A 22,035-nucleotide genomic window follows, 5' to 3' on the forward strand; every position below is an offset into this window, starting at 1 on the left:
TTGGAAATTGAAAACTTGCCGTGCAAGATGATCTATCGCTTGACGCGATATTCTCTAGACATCACTTGACGTTCAAAGCACCTCCGAATTGTAGAGATGAAACCAGGATATCTCTGAGGATATCGCATGTTTATCCGTCCAGGAAGCGAAACTTTCGGCCACAAATGCGGCTGCACGTGCGGCTTCGCATAGGGGCGGCGCAGCGCCGCATGAGAAAGAGAGGGTGGCGGAGGAGTGGAGAGGCATCTCCGGGAGAAGGGAGCATCCCCCTACCTTGGTCCTTCACCCTAGTCAGCACGAGGTGAGAGAATGGACGACAGCCAGGTGATTCAGACGCGCGTGTCACCCTGCAGAGACCGACGTTCTCCAGCTCGCGAATCTGCGTTGCGACGCTTCGCCAATTTGTTTCGAGACGCCGTATACAGGGCGAGTCTCAACTCGGTGCTCCTGCGAAGATCATTTCTCTTGTGCTCTTAATCGGAAAGTTGTGCTCCTGTGTAATAAACATTGACAGTTAATATCGGCACGCAAGCAATAGTTTCAGTATGAGATCATGTGAAGAAAGAGAATCGAGGTAATTAATGAAACGCGTAAGAATCTCGTAGTAAAAGAACTCGAGAATAAATGGGCTGAATTTAAAGATCCTCCAACCATTGGAAACTTTTATTCCCAAAGTTGCGAGACTTTGAGTCGTGAAAGTATGAAGAGTCAAATTCTGATGTTCAGGAAATTCAACATTCGAGAGTTTTGAAACCTTTAAACACTGGACACCTGAAACTTCTTTGATTTTTAAACTCTGGAAGCTGAAGTTGAAAATATTTGGATGTAGGAAATCCTGAATGCATTTTATCTGGAACCACATTCCACATCTGCATATTGAAGATTCATTCCTCTTCACTTGCGGAAAATACTTCACGTCTGAGGATCTATCGGTTCATTTCTCGTGGGAAGATCAGTCTACATTCGAAAGAACTTTCGGTACTCGTTCTTTTTCACTCAAGAAAAAGATTCTATATCTCGTACGACTTGCGCCTTTATCAATTCTTCTTCGTTTACAAGAAAGTCGACAATCTTGCGATAACTTCATCTTCATTCGAAAGAATCTTTCTACGTCCGACGGTCTGTGAATCTCATGGACCATTTGATCTAGACATCATTATCATCATCATCGTCATTCCTTTAAATGTCTGCGAAGAAGACAAGAAGACCGTCGTCGCCGCGACGTTTCTTTGCGCGGCTCTATGGTCACTTAGAAGCGACTAAGAAGACGGAAGACGACGAGGACGAGGATCGCGTACGGAAGAGTCTGGACTCATCGCCGGAAATCACGGAAGAAGCACCGCACGTGCTTCCTGGCGCGCCTGGCACGCATGAAACATTACATGTGAGTATAACTAGACACCTCATAATGCTGAACGAGTAAAACTCCAAATATAAACTTGCAAAATCTAGTTTAACATTTTCTTTTTAAGAAAGGAGAGAGAGAGAGAGAGAGAACCTAAATTTATTTCCTTCAACACTTTTTATGATTAATTCTACCAAAAATTTATAAAAGGACAATTCTTAAATAATTTTTTTGAGAAAGAAGATATTGATTCTTAAGATTGATTAAATCCAAATCGCGGATTAATGGGAAAATATTCAGCTTTATCGTCGTTATTTTTTTCGTTAGGCGTCGCATTCCAAAGATCTCGAGGATGTGTCAGAAGATATAGCACGGGGTAAAACATCCGAGGAGAAAGGAGCGGAGAAGGATTCAATGCTCGCGGGTATAAGACTGCCCTTCTTGCACGGATTTTTCCCGAGGCCACCCGGTCACCCTTTGCACCTGACGCAGCTCGCACATCCGCCCGCGTTGCCGCCGCATCTTCATGGCCTGCCAAACCATCATCCCATAGCCGAACACCACTTTCAAGGATTCTCAGCTTTTCGTAAGTTTTTGTTAAGGCCATTTTGCGAATCTTTTTCAGCCTTTTCGAGATTAATCGTAACATAACGAAAAAAACAATAAAGACTTACGTCGAATATATTTCAATTAAATTCAATATTAACTGTTTAATAAAAATTGTTCACTATTGAGCTTTCTTAAGTACTTGTTTTGTTTCTTATCAGCTAATTTAATATGACTGATGTCGAGTAATTAACTTTTTAATATTGATTTCTTGAAATTTGAATATTCAGAGACTCGGACTCTTGATATAATGATTTTTTTAAATGTCGATTATTTTATTAACTCGATTTTCCAAATATTCTGATATCTTGTGATTATAATTTACAGCAGAGCACCTGTTTCGATTCAAGTTACAGACTATCGAATAAAAGATTAAGAAAACTCAGAAAAACTGTGCAAAGCTCGTTAAATCCATTTTCGTTAAATAGCAAGTGATCATATTGAAACTTTTCTAACTCTAGGACGATTGTGCCAATTGAACGTACGTTATTGAGACATGGTTTGATATCACGTGCATATTACGATTTTGGGATTCGGCGTACGTTTCACGAAGCATTCTGCATCCATGTATGCGATACAATTTTCGACCAAAAAATACACACATATCGTTCCACTGTACGTTCGTCGTGCGAGCTCTACGTCGAGCACGGGGATATGCACGCGGAAATGCAGGCGGAACTGCATCATGCATTTCCAAAGGACTCGGACGACGTGTCCTCTCTCTCCTCGTTTTCTCCCTCTCTCATTCTGTAAGCTGGGGATCGGAAGACGTCTTTACGTTTGAGTATTCGCGAATCGGTAAGCAGATTTCGCAATGTCGTATTATATGACGCCGGACGGACGTGGCCACCGTCCGTCCATCCAAAGGGAGAGTATATTGAGGTTTTCTTCGACCGTAACAACGGTTTGTCGCTATGAGGAAATTATTTCCCCGGAGGAATACAACACATTTTAGAAGAGAGGAGTCTCTTGCCTGTTGCGAGTCTTCCTATCGTTTCGAAAATCATCCAAATATTCGGAATTGGATATTATATATTATAGAGCGATATCAGTCCAATCGGATTTCTCTTTACAATCGGTGAAACGACAGATCTCTGGCCCGGATAATCGTCGAAGAGCGGAGGAGATTGCTGATCCTTCCGAACAGTTTCACGATTAGATCCTCGAAATACATCCTATAGATGTTTCTTTCGGGACGTAGCGATTGCGGTAATGAGGAGGAGATAGAAGAAAAGTGGAATTAGCGAATTTTACTCCTCATCTGTAAAAGTTTGGCAGAGTTGTCGTGATAAAAACACATTGCAAGGACAAACGCATACGTGCGCACACGCTCATGTGGGTTTATCCCGCTTCAACGCCTCGTCGCGATATTGTGATGAGATTACGAGACGCAGTTGGCCGCCCCTCAATGCGAGATACACGTCGCGGTATTCCCTCAAAATCAGTTCTCCTCCTACCCCGGCCCTTAAGCCTCGAGTCGGCCCAACGGCTTGACTCGCCGGAAAATATACGGGGTGTTCGTAAGTCGCAAATAGTTTTCGTATCTTGGATCTCGCGTGATTCCTGTTGCGCGGGTCAATTTTATCGATCTGAATTCTGACATGAAAAAGGTAATAAACGTGATGTCCTGAGAGGATCGGTGGCATCGTGAATCGATGATCGTGAAATCTGTTACGTGGATATCCTTCCCACTTGTACAACAAGTTTTTCCAGTTAAGGAGAAATCGCATCTCCTCAAGACCCGCTCTGAGTCGCCTCGAGGGGTTGTGAGGTTCAAGGAGCAATTAGGATCCCGTATCCGTTTCGCGCCAGATTGAACGAGACCTCCGGACGGAAGCCTTGGTTTCCGGTGTCGCTTACTTAACCGTCGCGTCCTAATTATCCTATCACGTGGTGAGGATGAAATTACAGCGCGGTTGAATTTACCTCACGGATCTGTGATCGAACGTGCTTGCATAAATAAGGATCAAAATAAAGTTGCATTCAGGAAAGCGCGAATTGTGGCACGCGTGCATTCAACTGCATCCTTAAATTCCAATTATCGAAGGATCGGCACGCGATTTCTGTATTAAGGGTCGATGGACCATGGTTGTCCGTTATTTGAAGATCCAGATGTTTAGGGGAATTTCCTGCGAACGAGAACAGTCTCGTCGCGTGATCGTCCTAATTGTTTCACGCCGATCAAATCGTTCAAAATTATACACCGGAATCGCGCAGTCATTCATTGTTCGCATAGTTTCAATTCCACATTCAGTCTTGTCTATATTCACTTTAATTGTTTATTACTTACAAATAAAATCAGGATGTTGGATGGATATCACGTGTCATGCGAGTTCTTATAGAAAAGTTTACAAAACATCTAAGACTGGTTCTTCTTTCACAGTGGCGCGCAGAAGAAGAAAAGAAGGTCGCCCGCGAAGACAGAGGACGACTTTTAGTGGCGAGCAGACCCTGAGGTTGGAAGTCGAGTATCGGCGTGGAGAATACATCTCAAGAGGCCGCAGATTCGAGCTCGCAGCATCTCTGAGACTCACCGAGACGCAAATCAAGATCTGGTTCCAGAACAGGCGCGCCAAGGACAAGAGAATTGAGAAGGCACAGCTGGATCAGCAATACCGGTACATTTGTTCGATTACCTTTTCGTCCTTAGTTTTTCATAATAACATACCTCTGCAAAAAATATTAAGAAATCTCTGGATATCTTTTGCGAATACGTTACGTCCATAGTCGGGATATTATTTAGTGCCTGTTATTTCTCAAAGCTACTTAAATGGGCGCACCCAATTCCTTCTTGTTGAAGTTATCATGGGAAAAATAAGAGGACCCTGGCAGACTGCACATGTAGCATATGGCAATTCTCGCACGCATCCCACGTCCTTTGCATCCCACGGCTTCCAGCCGAATCGTTATCTTGTCAGTGTGATGTATTGCACTTTCGATCTGGTTATTAGTTCGCGATCGTTAGTTTCGTCAGCTGTTCTCTGAATTTTACGCTTTGGGCGAAGTAATCTTCGGACGAGGGAAAAACCGAACACAAAATTATATTCCTCGATTAAGTCCAAGCGGTTTCTCTCTGAGCAGAATTCATTTGAAAGCAGAATTTTAGGTCACACATTGATCTCTTCTCTCGATTAAGGTACATCCGATGTTTTCAGGACACTTTATATTAATTTATAATTTATATCTTATAATTTGCACCTGAGTATATTTACTTTGCTGAATCCGATCATATTTAACAATACTTATATTAGTTATTTATTTCAAGCTCCTAGACCCTTCTAGACCTCTAGTCTTAAAAATCACATTCCTTGATTTTTACATTCGTGTGATTTTGCAATTTTTTCAATACTTCAACTTTTCTTTTCTTATTCTTAAGATCTTTCATTATTAACTTTGTCACCCTAAAACATGAGAATCATCTCACCTGAAATCACATTTACGATTTTACCACGAACAATTGCTCTGACAATAACGCTCGCAATCTCGTGGGGAGGAGATTGCCCAACCGGGAATTTGGCGCAGAGGGAGGCATCAGTCGGGACGTCCTGGCGGCGCACAAAGACCGAAATTTGTACGAGCTTCTCCTGCTCCTCCTCTTCCTCCTTTCATATCGCTTCGATCACAATAGCGAAAACATAATCCTACTTAAGGCTATTTAGCGGCGTATCGCATCGAGAATCACCCCGCGGCCGAACCGCAGTCGAGCGTTGCCCTTCAGGGTCCATCACCGCAGCACCCCCTCGCAACCCTGCAGCCCTTGCCACCCCTCCATGGTGGCCTCGGCGTTATTCAGTCGATATGCACCTGACGCTCGATAAACTGGCGGATAAACGACGGATAAATGCATTTCGCCATGTTAACCGCGAGATTTTCTCATCCACTTGTCGCACCCTATGTATCCCCGGGATGTTTTGGAGAAGAGAACAAAGGGGTTGATCTTCTCAATTTGCCCTAAACATGAAAGGATACTCACGAGACGTGTTTCCTCTTTCGAGTTAACTCAAAATATAGAAACCTGAAAATAATTATCGTTGCAATATTTTCTATCTATAAAAGTAATCAGAAAATCTTGGTCCCAGATTGCTACTGATATTAATATTAACAAAAAAAAAGAGAACATTTTCTAATCGGATGTCATGTCGACTACTTACGCTATAGAGGGCTCGATTATGAGTTTCTAAGTGGTTAAGATCTTGATGAGAAGTGATTCACAATAATAGTCTTTATTTAACCTGCCTTGGTATTAAGAACGAGCGGAGAGGGTCGTTGCTCCAAACACGCGATCCGTAGTTTAGGTAACGATTTGGTTATTCTTTCCTAATGTGTTTCGCCGAATAAAAGCCTTTCTCTCGAACAAATGAAATTACTGGGATTGATCGTAGTGCAGTTACGCTTTTGCAGTCTCCTTGAACTTGTTTCTAACAAACGGAAATAATCTTGGTTGATTACCAGATAATATCGAACATATGCAAAGACTCAGCAAGATACTCTACTCGAAAAGATATCTGCAATACTCGTAAGTTTATAAAAAACAATTCCATAATTAGGAGTGAGTAAAACGAAATTTTATTTCGCAGGAACTTTGCCGTTTCGAATGGCTTGGTGAACCTGCCACTTTACAACGCGGCGGGATTCTGCGGCCTGTGTCTGTATAAGGATACCTATGGTTTGGCAACTAATCACTCCTGCGTTTCCGGTAATCCCATCGTCGCCGACTCGTCCTTGAAGGATCAGCCACACTACAGCAGTAGCGGAAGCGAAACGTCGGACAATCCGCCGAATCTTGTGTCCACGATGTAATTAAATTTAATGCAATCGCTATTGATTATTTAATGTGTCGAAGTTAAATTAGACGTATAAATATACAAGAGAGAGAAAGAGAGAGAGAGAGTTGAAACGATTTTTCGTGATAGCCTTCAGCAGGGAGAAGCACATATTATGATCAAAATTTTTATAAAGGATATAAAAGTAGCAGCTGCAAGAATCAGCTCCCTATATATTGATTTTTACAAAAAAAAAAAAAAATAATACCGAATAAAATCAAAAGACGAATTTTAAAACAAGAAATTTTCAGAATCCAAGATATGAAAAAAATTTGCTCAGATTCATTAAAAATTCTTGAATCCGATATTATTGATTTAAATAAAATTAACTTATTAAGTTATTATGTACATTTAAGAATCCCCCTTGCTTCTTATTTTTAAACATGCTAAACGCATAAGATCGATTTGATAAACGGTTAAAAAATGTAACAAATATCGCAGATGCAATCGATCAAATTACCATTAATTTTAGTAATTATAGAGTTGCATGTATATTTCGGGAGTTTGGGGAGAATGAAACGATCTTATAGTCTAGAAAAGAAATTTATTAAAACGTATAAAAATAGTTATAATCTAAATACATAGAACAATAGATCCTCAGATCGATATCTGATTTTTAGGATCTTTATGACCTTTGCCTGTCCAAAAGTCTTTCAACTCCTTGGATCTGTAAATGTAAGAGCTTTTAGGCTCTGAAAAAATTAGATTTCAACCTGAAATCTATAAAGTCACGGAGAATCTCAAGATGCTTTCAATCAAAACTTCTGATTAATCTCTGAATTTGCTAATGAGAATCTCGATATCAAAAATATATTTTTCGTGTTTCAGTTTCCACGAGAAAAAAAGATAATATTTTTATTTCGGAATGTAAAACTTTAGAATCTCTATTTCTTCAATTTGTGAAAATTCTTGATCTTTAGAGAAACTCTTGTTATCACATCTTTGATGCAAAAAGATATTTCAATTTTTATAGAACTTTTAAGTTATTTTTAATTGCCCAGTTTCTGAATTATTACTATGATTTTATGACTCGTTGATTCTCAAAAACGTATGAAAAATTTCTTACTCTGTAAGTTGTTTGGCAATTTTATTTCTTACATCTTGAGAATTCCTGTGTTCGAATAGCACAAATTAAATCTCATTATACTTTCGAAGTATTTGTTAGAGCATATTGCTAGGTAAGGAAATAAATTGTCACTTAAACTTACCTCGGCCGGAGGGCAACCATGGAGAGTTGGCGGTAGAGGCACGCTGTTCTCTTCAAGTACCGGTCCAAACGGTAAACCAGAAATTAATGAAAACGAAAGACAACAATTAATACAGTGAAAGTAAAAGAAAATCTCAGTAACAAACATCCTGCCTGCTCTAAGCAAGAGAACTCAAATTAATTAAGTGAGAATGAACCGTTTATTGTTTTTATCATTGTCCTTCTCACGTCTTGCCTAGACTTTTTCAACTTGTTAAATTTTATGAAATCTTTTCTCTTCTAACAAGACATTTATACAATTTTTATTGCCTTTTAATTTCTCTTATTGCCATATTATAAAGTCTTCTAGAATCTCGAGTTCTTATGCAAAACACCTTAAACACCACAATCAACCTTCCAAAAATTTTAAATGACAAAGCTTTTTAAACCTAGGATACCTGCTAGTAAACAGCTTCCGTTGCTAGACAACATTTTCTTTTAAGTTTCAGTACTCTTCTGCCCAAGCTGCGATATACTTTGCCTGATTGAATTTTGTGTTAAAGATATCTAAAAGTATTTGATGCCGAAGATCCTCCAAGCGTATATTTAACACTATATCTCTAGATTCTCGAACATGATACACAACGGAAAAGCATGTGTCTCTTGAAGACGATACTTTTGCACAGAGACTCTCGTGTGCATTAGTGAAGATGTAAAAAAAATTATATGAAAAAAAAAAAAATAAAAATGTATATTAAGACAGCAACGATGCAACAGCGGTACAAACGAAAGTGTGCTTCCCGTTATGTCTAAAGCTCTTTCTGCGAAAGACAGGTGAACCGAATGGGGTTGGCAGAAATCTACTACGACAAGAATATATCTAATCTTCGATAAAGTGATGTATGCATAATTTGAAGCGAAAAATATCACGACATCGTATACAATATCGTACAATATTTGTCGCTTAATATTACACTCTGATTCTGGAAATTATCACACGCAAATATTAAAAACTCAATTCGGATCTTGCTTCGAATATTGATTCCTGCCGATTCCTTCTGATTCATCAAGCTTCCACAAGCTCTCTATGAACAACAACACTCTGGTATAGCAATTGACTGGTATAGAGTTACACAGGGTGCAACTTAATCGCCGAAGGACACTGTAAAACAATACTGTAATATCATGCACACACACTTGTTGCCATTCAGCACCCTATATATATATATATATGTATGTATAGATATATTTATATGTATTATATATAGATATGTCTAAGCACAAATGAGAGTGACGAAACATTCCTACCTGTAGTTGCAAAACAGAAGCTAGAGCAAGAAGCCTAGCAAACACTAGTCCTGTCTGTCGTAGCCTGAGAATCCTTTCTCTTTTTTTTTTGTTCTCTCTTTCTCTTTTCCCTTCTGCTACCTGCCTGCCTTCTAGCCTCTTCCTGGCTTTTAAGCTGCTAATCTTCGTCACTAAACTTTGGATCCAAACTGTACTAGGCTAACTATAGGACGCTATTCTAGCACCTTCAATGCCGCTCTAAGTTGTCATCTACAGTTCTAAGAGATAAAGAGCAGAGGACTTGAAGAAACGTTCCGGGTTAGGACTTTCCTCGGGAAGTGATAGGTTTTCAAAGAGCTTGCGAGTTTTTTTGTCAAATCTTCCGCGATGAAAAAACTACGGAAGACTAAACTCGAGATTTTCTGTATCAATGATTTAATGCTGCGGGCATATAATTATATTGGATAGAGGACATCGGCAACACTTTCCAATTCACTGACTATAATAATACATCCATTTCTATATTGTTCTTGTTGTACATCTGCAAGTTTCTACTTTTGCATATACGGGGTGAAACCCATTTTACGTCACTCCTTTGAATATGTTTCTCGTGTAACTTTTATGATATTATATTACACATTGTATACTTTTACTTTATTGACAGAAACGTAAAAACACGGAAGTTACACGAAAAAGATATTCTAGGTGGTGACGTTGGGTTGGTCCATCCGGTATACTTGATCCTATCGTTAGCTTTCGATTTAAACTTACAACCTATCAACTTTACATCACGAAATTAAGACAATGCACAACAAAGGTTTCTGGTCAATTTTATTTTGTCGACTAACTCTTAAACACTTATACAGCTTTATAGAATCATTGATCTATCCTAATTAGTTATCTCATGAATGATTTTTTTATCGCCATACACGCACACACATTTTCTCTCCCTGTCTCTTATCCTTCCTAATGTAATAATCTTCCTATGTATAAAGTCTTCTTCCCTGCCTGGTCAATATTTATGTGCAAGTTCTTGCGAAGAACGTACAAGTACATTTTGGAAATAGTGACAGTTTTTACGATAAGAGGATATAAGCGATGGAAAAATACGATACTTAAAAAAAGACGAAATGAATGAAAAAGAAAAGTAACAGACATAGCCTCTCTCATCATGTGCTAACATTTAGATGACTTTTTTCCTTCTTTTTCTGGCCTGATTGTCCTGCCTGCCTGCCTGAATGTCTCTGACTTCCTGCCTGTTCGTCGCCTTGCCTCTCTAGCCTGATAGCCTGCCTGCCTGCAAGTTTGTCTGTCTGCGTGTTTGTCTGCCTGTCTGCCTGCCTGCCTGCACCGATACTAAACAGTACAGAAGTATTGGCGACTAGAGGCAACAAGTAGTAGAAGTAGTAGTTTCACCTGAGGTTCAACAGTTAAGAAATCTGTTAGTCAAGCTCCCTACTAGCCTGTGAAAAGGACCGATCGGGTCGCGCGAGCCAGGGATTCCCGAAACGTCGGATTTGTTTAGGTCTTTAAATTTGTATAAAGGCGTCTCCTGTCTGGTTGTTAGAAACTCCTAAATCCGCAGTCTTAATGCTTATCTTTACTTATATAACTTGCGACTATATAAGACCTATTAAAATTCCTTAAAGTTTCTCTGTGAAAAATCTTGCGAAATCCGTTGCTTTTTTAGCCTTTACTTTCTAGACTTTCAAGCTTTTTAGATCCATAGATGCATAAATTTTTATGTTCCACGATTCATAGGTGTATTCTAACAAATCGTCTGACAGTCATAAAACCTTGATTTTTTGTACATATCTTTGAACTATCTGTCCTTCAAACATTTAAATTTCTATAATTTAAAAAAATTTCAGATATTTGAATGTAATCACATGGAAAATGTAATATTACATTTAATATAATAACTTTTTTACATATTTTTTACATATTTAAACTTGGATTGTAAATTTCAAAGAATAAAAAATTGTCAAGCTGCTGTCTAATTGCCAAAGTGTGTTCTACAAATTCAAAAGACAGAAATCTTAAATTTCCAGACTGCAATTTAAATACTTGAATCCTTGGTATCTTAAGATTTTCAAATCCTTGACCCTGTAGACCCTCTCAGAGATCCTAATACACAGATACAAAATTACGTACACTTGATGCTAATTGTTTGTAAAAAAATCCCTTATCACTTTTTATGGACGCAATGAAATCGTCATTCCGCTTATTTATATACGCATATAAAATAAAATATAAAGTGTTTTCGAGTAAATTGCATTCATTCAAAAAATATAAGAATAATATACAAAGTAGAAATAGACTGTTGTTTCGCTATCTTCGCCTAAGCTAGTAGTTCTCTATTCTACACTTTTAAACTTTGCTCAGAAATGTGTGTTAATCGCGAAAAATTTGATTGCTTGAAGTAATTTGCTGTGAAGTAATTAAATCAAGATTCTGACTATGTTAAAAAAAGAAGATAATAAATATAGAGATGCAACAATTGCTAGATGTAATTATGTTCTAACCGCATTGTGTTTGCACAAGCCGTAAAATATCACAATGGTAAGAAGACAATCATTGTGTCCCTCAATTTTGGTCCTCAATAAATTATAATTAGATATCTAAAAAAAAAGACTTAATTTAATTTAATAATAATCCTGAATTAAAGTTTAAATAACTAACGGACAATACCCAAGAATTTATATAGTTAATTTAAACACAAACCTAATCACAGTCTTGTTAATTATTTGATTCATTTTGAAAAATATGTTGACAGTTATAATGTGTAATTTCACTAATCTGTACTATATACTTAGGTTTAAATATATATATGCTGACAAAATTCCGTCCCAAAATTCAAAGTTCAAGTAATAATCTGCAATAAATTATTTGATATTTCCATAATTTCGTGATCACGGGCAATTTAATTAAATCATTCCACTTAAAATAGCAAATGGATAATATTATATTGAAATTATTGTGGTTGTGCTTACCATGTGAGAGAAGGGTATGTCGCATTTTTCTAATATCTCCTTCCACTGCCGCCTCCCCCTCCACCTCCACCCATGTTTCCGCCTCCGAGAGAATTACTGCCGTAACCGCCCTGATTCCCGTATCCACCACCGCCACCTGAATTTCCGCCGCCCATAGGACCTGCAACATTATAAGCAAGGTTGAACTAAATCACGTATAGCGTTTTTCATAAGAGATTAAACCTATCGTCAACTAGTTGCGAATCTCGATAACTGCACACATGACGGACGCTCCTTGTGCAACACGCCGTCTCCATCTTTTAGTAGAATCCTTGTCAAAACGGAAGAAAAGGTAAAACGAGAAACAAGCAACGTTGCTCAAGACGCGTAGTATACTATCTTTTGCTTTCAGGGAGAAGAGTAGCAACCTTGTCCACCGAAAGGTGGCAGCCATCTAGAATTACCGGACTGTCGGCCGCTAGGACCCGAATTAATACCGTAGGGTGCTGGTCTGCCGCCAGAGTTGAAGTTATTGCGCACGGGACCGCCACCGTAACCTTGCTGGTAGCCACCGCCAAAGTTATCATTGCTCCAGTTTCCGCCGCTGTTGTAACCGCCTTGTCCCCCCTGGTTCCATCCGCCTCCTAAAAAATGTAACGTACGATTTTTTATTTATCATATCTGTTGCACGAGATAACGCAAAACTTAATGTTATATCTCCGTTAATTTAGACGTAAATTGAAAAAGACTTTGTATTTGTATTATTTCCGAGAAATAAAGATATTTTTCTTTTTTTAATGAAACATTCATTTGAGATTTAGTAGAGTTCAAATAAGAAGAATATGTTTGTTTGTCTTTACCTTTACCTTGATTTTGATTCTCCCATGGTCCATTACCACCCCAGCCACCTTGATTACCTCCACCGTATCCACCTTGATTGCCGCCGTTGTTCCAATCGCCACCACCACCGCCACTGCCGCGTCCGCCCCAATTACCACCACCCTGGTTACCACCTCGTGGTCCTCTACCTACACCTTGCCCGCCACGATTGCCGCCGCCACCGCCGCCACCGCCGCCGGAAGCAGACGCCATTTCGGCTCTACTTAAAGCCTGTAATATAATACATCATATACGCGACAGAGCAGTACAAATTTAACAAGTAGAAAAATAAAAACTTTTAAGGTTCCTGGTCTTCTGCCGCAGCAATCTTCGTTTATGACGTCACAAAATGTATTAAAAATTATTGCTAAATATATTGAAATAAAATTACATGTTAACACTTAACACAAATAACACTTGCAATCGATCGAGTAAATTTGTAAAATAGTCCAAAAACTTCTCTTTTACTCTAACAATTAATAGTCCTAAAATTAATACAATAAAATTATGAGAAAAAGTCATTTAAAAGATTGCATGTTACATTAATTTTCTGATTATTTGAGTAAAAGGAAAATATTTACTGTTTCATAGATCTGCTTGATCAATTGTATTTTATGAATACATCTTTCAATTTCAATTTTGCAAGAATTTTTGACATATATTTTCTTGCTTCTGACATCATCAATCAAAAGTTTCAAGAGAAACCAGGAGAGAAAAAATGTTCTAAATTTTTGCTGCTACTATTACTATTTACCTTTTTTACATCAACATGCTTGCCACGTATCTGATGATTACGCTGTAGACAGATTTTGTCAACAGGGTCATAATCATCAAATTCCACAAAGCCAAAGCCACGTTTTTTGCCAGTCTCCTTATCAGTTACTATACTGATAGAGTTTATGCTTCCATAACTTTGAAAGTATTGTCTAAGATCTTCTTCTTCATGATCATCTTTCAGGCCACCCACAAAGAGTTTCTTTACCGTGGCTCCAGCTTCAGGTCGACCGATTTCTTGCCGAGGTACTGCTCTCTTGGGCTCTACTACTCTACCATCCACTCTGTGTGGTCTATGAAAGAAATATTATATAGTAGAAAAAATACCTATATTAACATAATTCTGTAAAAAATCTAATATTCTAAAAAAACTTTTATAAGAACAATGATAATATATTGTGATATTTTGGAAGTAGAAATATAAAATATGTTTTCTCACCTAGCATTTTGGGCATCATCTACCATGTGAGCACGGGAGTAAGTAATAAAACCAAAACCTCTGGAACGTTTAGTTTTGGGATCTTTCATCACAACAACATCAACAATTTCTCCCCATTGCTCAAAGTGCTTTTTAAGAGAATCATCTGTTGTTCTATAATCCAAGCCACCAATGAACAACTTTCTCACGTGTTCTGGCTCATTTTTGCCATCCTGAAGTAACAATTGTTCAATATAATTATAATATGAAAAATAAATCCTACTTATTTATTTATGTCAATGGGAATTGTGATAAATGTTGCAAGATCCATCTTGCAAGATAAAAATTTTCAATCAGAAATTGGAGAATCCCATAAGATATAATCGCGATTTTTCTCTCATTAAATTGCTAAAAAGCATACCGGAAGTAATATATTCTGTATTACAAATATGACACTTTGTATCTTGAAAATATCTCATAGTTTCGTGCTCATCTCTAGTACCGTGAGCAAATTGATTACGAGAAATTATATACTCTATTGTGCAATCGTAATACAAACGTAGTACATCGTAGTACATCGAATCGATCAGAAAGACGCCATTTAGTGTTGCGACAATCGCGTGGTTAATGATACATTAGATTCACGATCGTCCAGCAAAATAAGTACTTACGTCATGTTCCATCTTCACCATTTTGAGAGATCTAGACAGGGTTGCGGAATTTTTTATTAAGGGAAACACGAAATAAAATGAATATTCAACGCGCAAAGTCGGCGAGGTCACACGTAATCGATCTCGAATTCTCTCCGTGCACTCGAGTGAACCCCGTGACGTCGGACAAAGAGAAAGATCTTCGCATGCGCAGAATGATTACAGTAATGATAGTTACGGCAGATTTACAATTAGCGCTTTCAGCAGAAAAAACGCTCAGTGAGCACTCGATGTTTATTGGTTTATTCAGTTGGTTCCCTATATGTAGACCAATTACGTTTACGAATCGCTCAACAGTTGTACAAATGTTGTGTGTGCTAAACGCGCCCATTAGTTTTTACTCTATGGCTCCTGCACACAGGACGCGGTAATGCTTGCCGCGCGGCGGTAGTCCGCGTGACAGTCAATTAATATGTTGTTCTTCCGTAAGAGCTAGAAGGTTATTACGGAAAGCAGCATATTGATTGGCTGTCACACGAATTTCTACGAAGGACGACGCGACGCGTGACGTGCTAAATGGGAACGCACCCGAAGTCGCCCGGAGCATTTATTGTGTGAGAGAGAGAGAGAGAGAGAGAGAGAGAGAGAAAGAGAGAGAGAGCGCATCTCTAAGTCTAGTCTATAACCTTGCTTTAAGGGCCGGTTTCACCAACTCCAGTTAAACCAACCTACGGTTAAATTCTAACTACCAGAAGTGCCAATATCGAGATTGAATATAAATTGTTGAATATAAATTGTTAATTCAGGTTGAGTATGAGGGCCATCACACACAAAATTACATAGCGCATATACATAGCATAAGATCATATGGATCAATGAGCATTGAATATTAAGTCGCCATATTGATGATTGATACTTAATATTCGATGCTCATTGGTCCATACTATCTTATGCTATGCATATGCGTCTATGTAATTTTGTGTATGATGGCCTTGACACTGTTTATGGCAGTCGCATTTAAGTTGGCTACTCTGCTACTTTTAACCTTCGGTTAGCTTAACTAAAATTGGTGAAATCGGCCCTAAGCAACTGACCAACCACAGGGTGGTTTTCAATTGGTTAACACTTCTCGACACACACGTACACAGAAATGCACAAAGTTGGGCACGACTCAATTGGAACAAAGTATGTACTAATGTGTATGTATGTCGGGTAGGGTTAGGATTATTTTTCAACATGCCTATATCTTGGTATTTTGGTAGGTGGTGACACAAGTTGCATTCCAATTGTCGTAATCGTCGATACAACACTTCACATCCTTTGGGCAGCGATCAAATAACTTTTCCCTTAGGGCGGAAACGTGAAAAGTGAAAAGTTTCACGTGAACTCGTGATCTAAACTCGGTGAAGCGTAGAAACGTGAAACTTTTCACGTGCCATGAAATACGCTTAAAGCCCGTATCAGACTAAGGATTAAGATTGAGATTGAATTGAAAATTGGCCAATCAAAGCAAAATTCACCAAACTTGAGTTTAGTGAATTTTGCTCTGATTGGCTAAATTTCAATTTAATCTCAATCCTAATCTATAGTCTGATATGGGCTTTAAGCAACTGGAAAGCACCCACGGTAGCGCTGAATAGCGCTTGTTACGTCCACGATAGATAACTATATAGGGAAATTTGAAAGTAGTGAAATCAGTGACTTACGTGGACGGTCAACAGACTGATGCTTTTGAGTCACTCTGCTTTTCACCGAGTTTACCCTAGGTCTCCGTAGTCTGGCGAAACGATCGATGAATCTGGCGAAAAATCAGCGGTGCTTGTTCTCCTGGCTCGGTCTCGGATGTTCCGACGCTGCGCGGGTTGATGCGGTCCGCGATTCAGAATTTCGATTTCGCAACGTTCGAAATATGAAGGGTAGGCAAAAGTAATTGCAACACAGTCGGATTTTACGACTAATTATAATATTCCAAATAAGTACACGAAAGTTACCAGAGACTAATTATGAGAAGAAATAATTGCTTTCTCTACAAATGCGCGCGTTTTTATATGCCGCTTTGTCGCTGAGAGTCGTTTTCTGATTGACTGATGGAGTCATAGAGAAGGAAGAAATTCATTCGGTATGATCATCGGTATGATGTCACCGCGTCGGTCCTGGGGGTCGATTGTGTATCTCAAAACAGAGCGAAAATGATAAAAGTGAGCAAATTTACTAGAATATTTGTAACTTCATTGGTCAATGCCTAGTGAATTTGTTCACTTTTGTAATTTTCACTCCGTTTCGAGATACACAATCGACCCCCTGAGTGGTGTTTGGATTCAGTTTTCATGCTCCTGTTTATGTTAGCAGCGGGACGCCTTATCGCATTGAGCGATTACGGTTTCTACAGTTGATCCAGCGATTTTAAGACTCTCTAACGACACGCAGTATTCAGCGATATAATTTTAATTATAATATTTAATGTGCGTGAATATACATATGCGCACGTACTTACATCTAGTAACATAGGGATAAAATGTCTAGTGATATCTGAAATCAGACAAGTCGGTCTCCGGTCTATAATAATATATTATTAATGTTTTAAAATAGATCCGGACGTTACACGCTAAGGGCTATCGCACACAAAGCATCGCATCGAGTATTAATTTCATCAAATAAGTTGATGAAATTTTAAGAATTTAATTAACGTAATAGAAAACGAGAAGATGGAGGATGATCCCGTTGTTAAAGAGGTTGGTGTTTTAATTTTTATTTCTAAATTCAACTTGTCATAGATTTAACGTCGAAGTTATTTAGATTAGATCGTATCCTTGGGCACACGTATGCTTGTATTTGGATGGAGATTTAACTTTTAAGTTAATAAAATCGGTAACTATTTTTAAAGGTTACACTTTCTTTTATTTTAATACATGTAACGTGTATTAAAATAAAAAAAATCGGTGAGGTATAATCTTTTATAAATAATTAGCGTAATATCTATATAGAATTAATAATAATACTTTATCACTTTAGCTTACAATGCCAGAAAGACATTACTTCCTCACTTTTGCTCACTACCTAATTTTATATATTGTACATCTTTTGGTATCCCTCATCTTTCTCTTATCTATCCCTATTATCTATTCTTATTCTTACCTATTTCTATTTAATCTGAATTCTTATATTTACCTTCCTATTTTTCCTTTATTCTTCCTTTATCTTTTCTTTTTCTTTTATATTATTTTATATTCATACTTTTTACATTTTACTTTATTCCCTTGTTCTTTCTCCTTTCTTTTTTCTTCCACAATCTTTGTTTAATAACTTTTATTATTATCCTTCCTTTCTCGTTATCTAAACTATTGTTCCATACCTTATTTAATCTTTCCTCTACGCTTTTTCCTAAATTCTTAAACCATGTTCTTACTTCCTCACATTCTTTTACATAATGTTCTATTTTATCTTGTCTTTTTCTGTAGAAAACACATGTAGAATAAATATATTTCTTTTTGTGTGCCTTTATAATTTTATGTATTTCATATTTACACACTCACACACACACACACACATACATACACACATGATAAGGTCAACATTTATATTTTATCTTCAATATTTATTATTTTTATCTTATTTTATTTATTTTATCTTCTATTACTTTTTTCATTGTTTCTTTTATTTTCTACCATTTATCCTTTAGTATAATATTGATATCATATACAATATAAATTGATAAATTATGAGTAAAAATAAAAAATAAAATATTATTATTAAATTAATACAGAAATAATAAATAAAATATCTACTTACTAATACTATTATTGTTTTTTGCTTACAATATTGCTTCTGAAAAATAATATATATTTATGTTTCTTATCAATATAAATAATATAAGTAATTATTATTTAATTATAAGTAATTATTATTTAATTATTTTCAGATACCTGTGTTTCTGTCTAAGACTTTGGAAAACAAACTATTGCTGTTACAATACCCTACGCGTCCTGTAAACAATGACAAGGAAAATTTTGCAGTCTTAAAATCCTGCATCAAACCTAACAGCTTAGAAGTTCAATTAGAACTTGAAGTTGATACATATAGTAACAATTATGATCACAGTAAGGGAGTGCAATTAGTGCTCAATGCAAAGAATGAATCTAAGAGAAATGAAAATATATCTGACAGGTGATTAGAAATTTTGGATTAGATTATTAAAAATTACTTTTCTGATGATTTTATTTATGTGTGTGTGTCCATGTATAAAATTATAATAAAACAAGTTTAAATTATAGAGAAACAAGATAATAGAGAAAAAGTCTACATTTGTAATTGATCTATATTGTAGTACAATTAATATGTTATGTTAATATATTGTATTTATATTAATGTTATGCTTGAATCTAAATTTTCATATATGCTTAAGTAAGTTGTGATAATCATAAGAATAATTATTGTAATATTATTCTTCTCTTATTTTCTTAGTGAACTGTTTGATAAGATTATATTGTCTTCAACACGATCAGTGACAGACTGCTTAAATTATGCGATCGGAATCTTTCAAGACGGCGAGCTTCATATCACGCCGTTAAAAGGAATATTAGAAATGCGACCGCAATTCAATTATTTGAATAAGAGTGACAAACGTTCCAAGGATGAGGCAAAGGCTCTAGGAGAAGGTAAAAGAGAATCTGTTGATGTACTGACGTACAAGTTTATTCACGTAGATAAGTATAGAACATTTAGCACTTGGCAAACGAATGAGAAAAGCTCATAAATTTATTTTGTTTGCTAAATAGATAGCGATGAGGAAGAGGAGAATGGTGCTCCAGTAAAAGTAACGTTTGCCAGACATCAACCAGATCATGTTAAGAAAATTCAGGAGCAGTCTTTCCAACATAATTCGAAGAAAAATCGAGAAGAAAGTTGGATACACACGACATACGTACCGATCCATGAAACGGTATCTCATGTCAGTATTAATATAATCACGAATACAATGTGTTTTATTCTTCTTTAAGCGCTATGTAGTAAAGTAGAACGTTTTATTTTACTACAACCCAAGCATGGTACCTTGTTGAATTTTGCAGTTAACAAGATTGGAGATGTTCTGTCCAACGTCAGACATGACACTGCACTCTCTGAATTTATCCAAGCATGAATATTTGGATCTGCTGATGCCGTCACGCTGTCAAACGTCTCAGAATAACACGGAATCTTTCGAACACATTAAGACATTGCCATTGCAAGAACAAATCACGTCATTTATGAAAAACGGTGAGAAAGACTAAAATAAAGTATAGATATAATTTAGTCTTAAATGTCTTAAGATATAATTTAGTCGTAAATGTCTTTATATAATTCGGCTTAGTAGAAAATCCTATTAGTTTCGAATAAATTAAACAGAGATATATATATATATATATATATATATATATATATATATATATATATATATATATATATATATAGAGAGAGAGAGAGAGAGAGAGTGTGTGTGTGAGTGTGACACAAAAAAGAAATGAGATCTTCTCTTTGCAGCGAGAGTCATATCTTTCAGCGATTTACGTTCAATATTGTCGTTGGAGCACAGCACGACGGATGTGCTCTGTCATTTACAAAAAGTGGCGATGTTAGTGCAGGGTAATTGGGTCTTAAAAAGCGAACTGATCTATCCCACTGGTTTTATATCTTCCCAGAATGGCATTTCCGCCGATCCCATGTGCAGAGCACGCGATTACATAGTGAGTGTTCAATCTAAGGATAGAGAATTGATTTAAAAAAATGCGCTTGCGAAATGTTTAGAGGAACCATCCAACCTGTAGCCAGATTTAATTATACTTGTGTCTTTTTTAGTTGTTATTGTTGACGGACCATGTATATCTCAAGCGCGATAAAATAATATCCGTCGTCAAACTGCCGTCGGCGGAAATGATGGAGATCCTAGAGAAACTGTGCACGAAGGATTCCAAAGAAGGATGGAAACTGATGATACCGCCTGATTGGAATTTTTGCAACAGGTAATTGTTAGAAAAGAGTATGCGGATTTTGCTGTCATTTACAGAAATTGCTCATATCTGTCGCTCCGACAACTATTATAAATATATTTGTAAGTTTCAATATCAAATATTCTTTAGCATTAATCGTTGTTAATTATTTGTAGATATCCAGAACTTGCTGAACGGCAACGGATATTTTGGGAAGCGAAGCGAAGATTTCTGCGTGAAAGTCATGCGCCACAGCGGCAACGCCGGAAGTCAAATCGGGAGTCACTGGGTTCGGAGAACGAAGAGAGGAACATTGGTCGCGGCAGGAAGTCACACAGAGACTCGTCCCTATCGGACAATGACGGCGCCACTGAGCCTGTTAAACCTAAGAAAACTAGTCATTCTAGGAAAAATTCAGAAACCAGCACTACTTGACCAAAACCAGTGTGTTGAAGTGAAGGCTTAGAGCTAAAGCAGAAAACGAGACATAAGCGTCGTAGTCGTAGACGTAAAGTAAAGCAGAGAAAAACGTAAACGCAAGTTATGAAAGACTATTAGCCTTATGTTTTTCTTTGTCTTACTTTACGTTTACTTATGTCAACTTTCTTCTTGATTTTTCTTCGAATTATTTTGGAAAGACTGCTTCTGAATTTTCTTTACATGGTCTGGTTGATGTCTCGCAAACGTTACTTTCACTGGCGCACCATTCTCCTCTTCCTCATCGCTATCTATTTAGCAAACAAAATAAATTTATGAGCTTTTCTCATTCGTTTGCCAAGTCTCGTTTTCTGCCTTAGTCCTTACTGTTTTGTAGCTGATTATCATTAGCATATCGTCACGATGTTGCAAACGGCGCAGAAGACTACTCATCCGAAATTGGATTTTTATGTTCATATCTCGACAATAAAACCGAGTTGATATGTTGTGCGTATAAATATGGTATGGTAGAACTCAATGGATTTTAAGTCCATTTCTCCTTAACCGCTCGGACACCGCAACTGTTTATAAATATGGTATGGAACATACCCTATATTTATTTGCATCGTGCGACAGTGTATAGTACATTTAAATGCGCGTATTACATTTGTACACACACACACACGACACACACATATATATATATATATATATA

The 22,035-nt window shown here is 37.2% G+C and overlaps 3 protein-coding genes across 10 annotated transcripts; 2 read left to right on the forward strand and 1 right to left on the reverse strand.

The window, feature by feature from the left end:
• Positions 1 to 478: 478 nt before the first annotated feature.
• Positions 479 to 10,347, forward strand: LOC116840477 (homeobox protein rough-like). The gene is made up of 4 exons (XM_032807249.1): positions 479 to 1,384; positions 1,673 to 1,931; positions 4,335 to 4,569; positions 6,529 to 10,347. Exons 1-4 carry the CDS (start codon positions 1,184 to 1,186, stop codon positions 6,749 to 6,751), a joined length of 918 nt encoding a protein of 305 aa, XP_032663140.1. The 5' UTR covers positions 479 to 1,183; the 3' UTR covers positions 6,752 to 10,347.
• LOC116840476 (heterogeneous nuclear ribonucleoprotein A1, A2/B1 homolog) lies at positions 7,885 to 15,145 on the reverse strand. 8 transcript variants are annotated; one of them, XM_032807246.1, is made up of 7 exons: positions 14,962 to 15,145; positions 14,312 to 14,523; positions 13,853 to 14,165; positions 13,080 to 13,329; positions 12,684 to 12,863; positions 12,241 to 12,400; positions 7,885 to 8,032 (listed from the first exon to the last, which is right to left on the reverse strand). In XM_032807246.1, the coding sequence occupies exons 1-6, from the start codon at positions 14,980 to 14,982 to the stop codon at positions 12,270 to 12,272; spliced, it is 1,107 nt and encodes a 368-aa protein (XP_032663137.1). In that variant the 5' UTR covers positions 14,983 to 15,145; the 3' UTR covers positions 7,885 to 8,032; positions 12,241 to 12,269. The 8 variants fall into 8 exon arrangements, with proteins under 8 accessions (XP_032663137.1, XP_032663138.1, XP_032663132.1 ...); XM_032807247.1 differs by lacking the exon at positions 7,885 to 8,032 and adding an exon at positions 10,062 to 11,868 and having other exon boundaries at positions 13,086 to 13,329; XM_032807241.1 differs by lacking the exon at positions 7,885 to 8,032 and adding an exon at positions 10,062 to 10,603.
• A 2,380-nt stretch (positions 15,146 to 17,525) lies between these two features.
• Positions 17,526 to 21,963, forward strand: LOC116840638 (DNA-directed RNA polymerase III subunit RPC5-like). The gene is made up of 8 exons (XM_032807581.1): positions 17,526 to 17,672; positions 18,860 to 19,104; positions 19,402 to 19,595; positions 19,716 to 19,888; positions 20,007 to 20,193; positions 20,458 to 20,660; positions 20,773 to 20,936; positions 21,080 to 21,963. Exons 1-8 carry the CDS (start codon positions 17,646 to 17,648, stop codon positions 21,336 to 21,338), a joined length of 1,452 nt encoding a protein of 483 aa, XP_032663472.1. The 5' UTR covers positions 17,526 to 17,645; the 3' UTR covers positions 21,339 to 21,963.
• Positions 21,964 to 22,035: the final 72 nt, after the last annotated feature.

Source organism: Odontomachus brunneus, unplaced genomic scaffold (genome assembly GCF_010583005.1).
Source record: "Odontomachus brunneus isolate Ranch 3 - 2012 unplaced genomic scaffold, Obru_v1 Obru_scaffold_010, whole genome shotgun sequence".
Lineage (NCBI taxonomy): Eukaryota > Metazoa > Arthropoda > Insecta > Hymenoptera > Formicidae > Odontomachus > Odontomachus brunneus.